The sequence below is a fragment of the Mandrillus leucophaeus genome, unplaced genomic scaffold (genome assembly GCF_000951045.1).
Source record: "Mandrillus leucophaeus isolate KB7577 unplaced genomic scaffold, Mleu.le_1.0 Scaffold23, whole genome shotgun sequence".
NCBI lineage: Eukaryota > Metazoa > Chordata > Mammalia > Primates > Cercopithecidae > Mandrillus > Mandrillus leucophaeus.
The window spans coordinates 4,149,429-4,151,284 of NW_012102365.1; the positions used below are offsets into that span (position 1 = coordinate 4,149,429).

Genomic DNA, 1,856 nt, shown 5'->3' on the forward strand with positions numbered 1-1,856 from the left:
GCGGGGAGCCGCCCCCGCTCGGGTTTTCCGCAGCGGAGCTCGGAGCCAGGGACGCGCGGCAGAAGCCGGAGTTGGCCCGGCCCGCGGGCGGAGAGGAGGGAGGAGGGCGCAGGCTGCTCCCTGGCGCATCCCGGGCTGAGAGTCTCCTGCCGCCTGTGTCCGGTTCGCAAGCCCGCGGGTCTTGGGCCTCGGGAAACGTGCGGCCCCCAGCAGCCGCGTCTCCAAGGTAAGTACTTCCCAGGCTCGACCCCACCCCCGCACGTGGCTGCACCGTAGCAAAGGGGGCGGGGGCGCTCGGGCCTCCCAGGTCCGCAGGGGTCGCTCGCCGGGCCCCACCTCCCCCCTACTGCGCTTTACATACCGCAGCGCGGGAGGAGGGGGCGTCACCAGCTCCAGCCTCTCCCTGCCCGCCCCCTCCTTCCAGACCTCCTCCGCCGGCACCGAAGCTGCAGCAGGAGCGACTTGAGCTAGACACCGGGAAGACCGCTCGGACCAAGACCAGCCAGACAGAGGAGAGGCGGCGCCGACTTTGCCCAAGATTTCCATCAAGTCCACGCATGAGAGGCTTCTCCCTCCCTCAGCGGCCGGGCTGAGGCCACGGCAGGAGGCGGGGGTGCCGGTGCCGGGCGCTGGGCCCCCCGGGACGGATGCCCTCCCGGCTCCCCCGTCGGCCCGGGCAAGGCTGTTCCCAGGTTGCGGCGTTTCCAATTCGGGCTCCTCCGGATGAATCATCCCCCTTTCCCGCCGCCTGGCCTCCTTTCCCGCCTCCTCCGCCCGAGGCCTCCGTGGCCCGTGGCCCGGCCAGAGCAGCACCGCCCCTGCGCCTCGGGATCCGGGCCGCACAGCTTAAGCTCTCCGGATGGCTGGCCGCGCCCTGCCTGCGGCCTGTGGCCTGGACCCGGCTCCAGCAGGAGTAGCCGAGCTGCGTGCGGTGTGGCCCCCACGAAAGGGAGGGTGAGGGAGAAGACGCGGCCCCCGCCCAGGCGCCCCAGGCCGCAGGAGAGGAGGCTCAGGGCCTAGCTGTCCAGGGTCGTCCTCACTGCCCGCGTCCGCTTCCTAAAAAACCACCGCGCTGGAGCCCGTAGCCGAAACCTCGGGGAGGCAGCCTTGCTCCCCCACCCACACCCCATCTGCACCCCGAAGCTCAAAGCAGGACACCCATCCCTGCCTCCGACCGGTGCGCTCAAGGCCGGGGCCTAGCAGGGAGCCGCCACTCTCCCGCGTCCAAAGCCTGGTAGATTGCAACTACGGCCCAGGAAGGCCGGGGAGCCTGCCCGACCCCGCACTAGGCGGGGACTCTGCCAGGTCCGACGCCGGGCTCCGGGGCCCCAGCCCTAGGCCCCTCTCAGGACAGCCACGGGAGTGTCCGGGAGGAAGCGAGGCCCATCCCCTCCTTGTCTCTGAGTTTGCAGCCCTTTCCCCAACCCGCAACCGGAGGAGCGATCACCGCTTCAAGCCAGAGCTGGCGCCCCCAGCCCCGGCTCCAGCAAGGTCACCCAGAGCCCTCACGCGTCGCTGCCGCGAGGGAGGCGAAAACAAGCAGAGTGGGGACATGGGGACACGCTCAGAGACCCCGCGCCGTGGAGGGAGTGGGCCGACGCTGGGGACACCAGGGAGGCGGAAACAGGGACACAGCGCACAACCCGACGGAAGCTGCTGAGGCCGAGTACCCAGGACTCCAGGGTCCCGCCACCGCCCGCGTCCACACTCCCGCCTAGGAGAACGGGAGGGCTGCGCTCCCGCCCCAGGGGCCCTGACCGAGGGAGGAACCAAACGAAAAGTTGGGAAAAGTGGAGTGCGGACCCTTGGACCCCAGCTCGGCTCACCTGGCGCCGCAGCGCCGCGCGGGTCCGGGT

General features: G+C 71.2%; 1 protein-coding gene across 1 annotated transcript in view; it reads right to left on the minus strand.

The window, feature by feature from the left end:
• Nucleotides 1-732, minus strand: part of TMEM200B (transmembrane protein 200B) — a 1,889-nt gene extending 1,157 nt beyond the window's left edge. The window contains exon 1 of the mRNA XM_011981766.1: nucleotides 3-732. Coding sequence (XP_011837156.1) covers nucleotides 3-732 — 730 coding nt within the window. The remainder of the gene's footprint in view (nucleotides 1-2) is intronic.
• Between the last annotated feature and the right edge of the window lie 1,124 nt (nucleotides 733-1,856).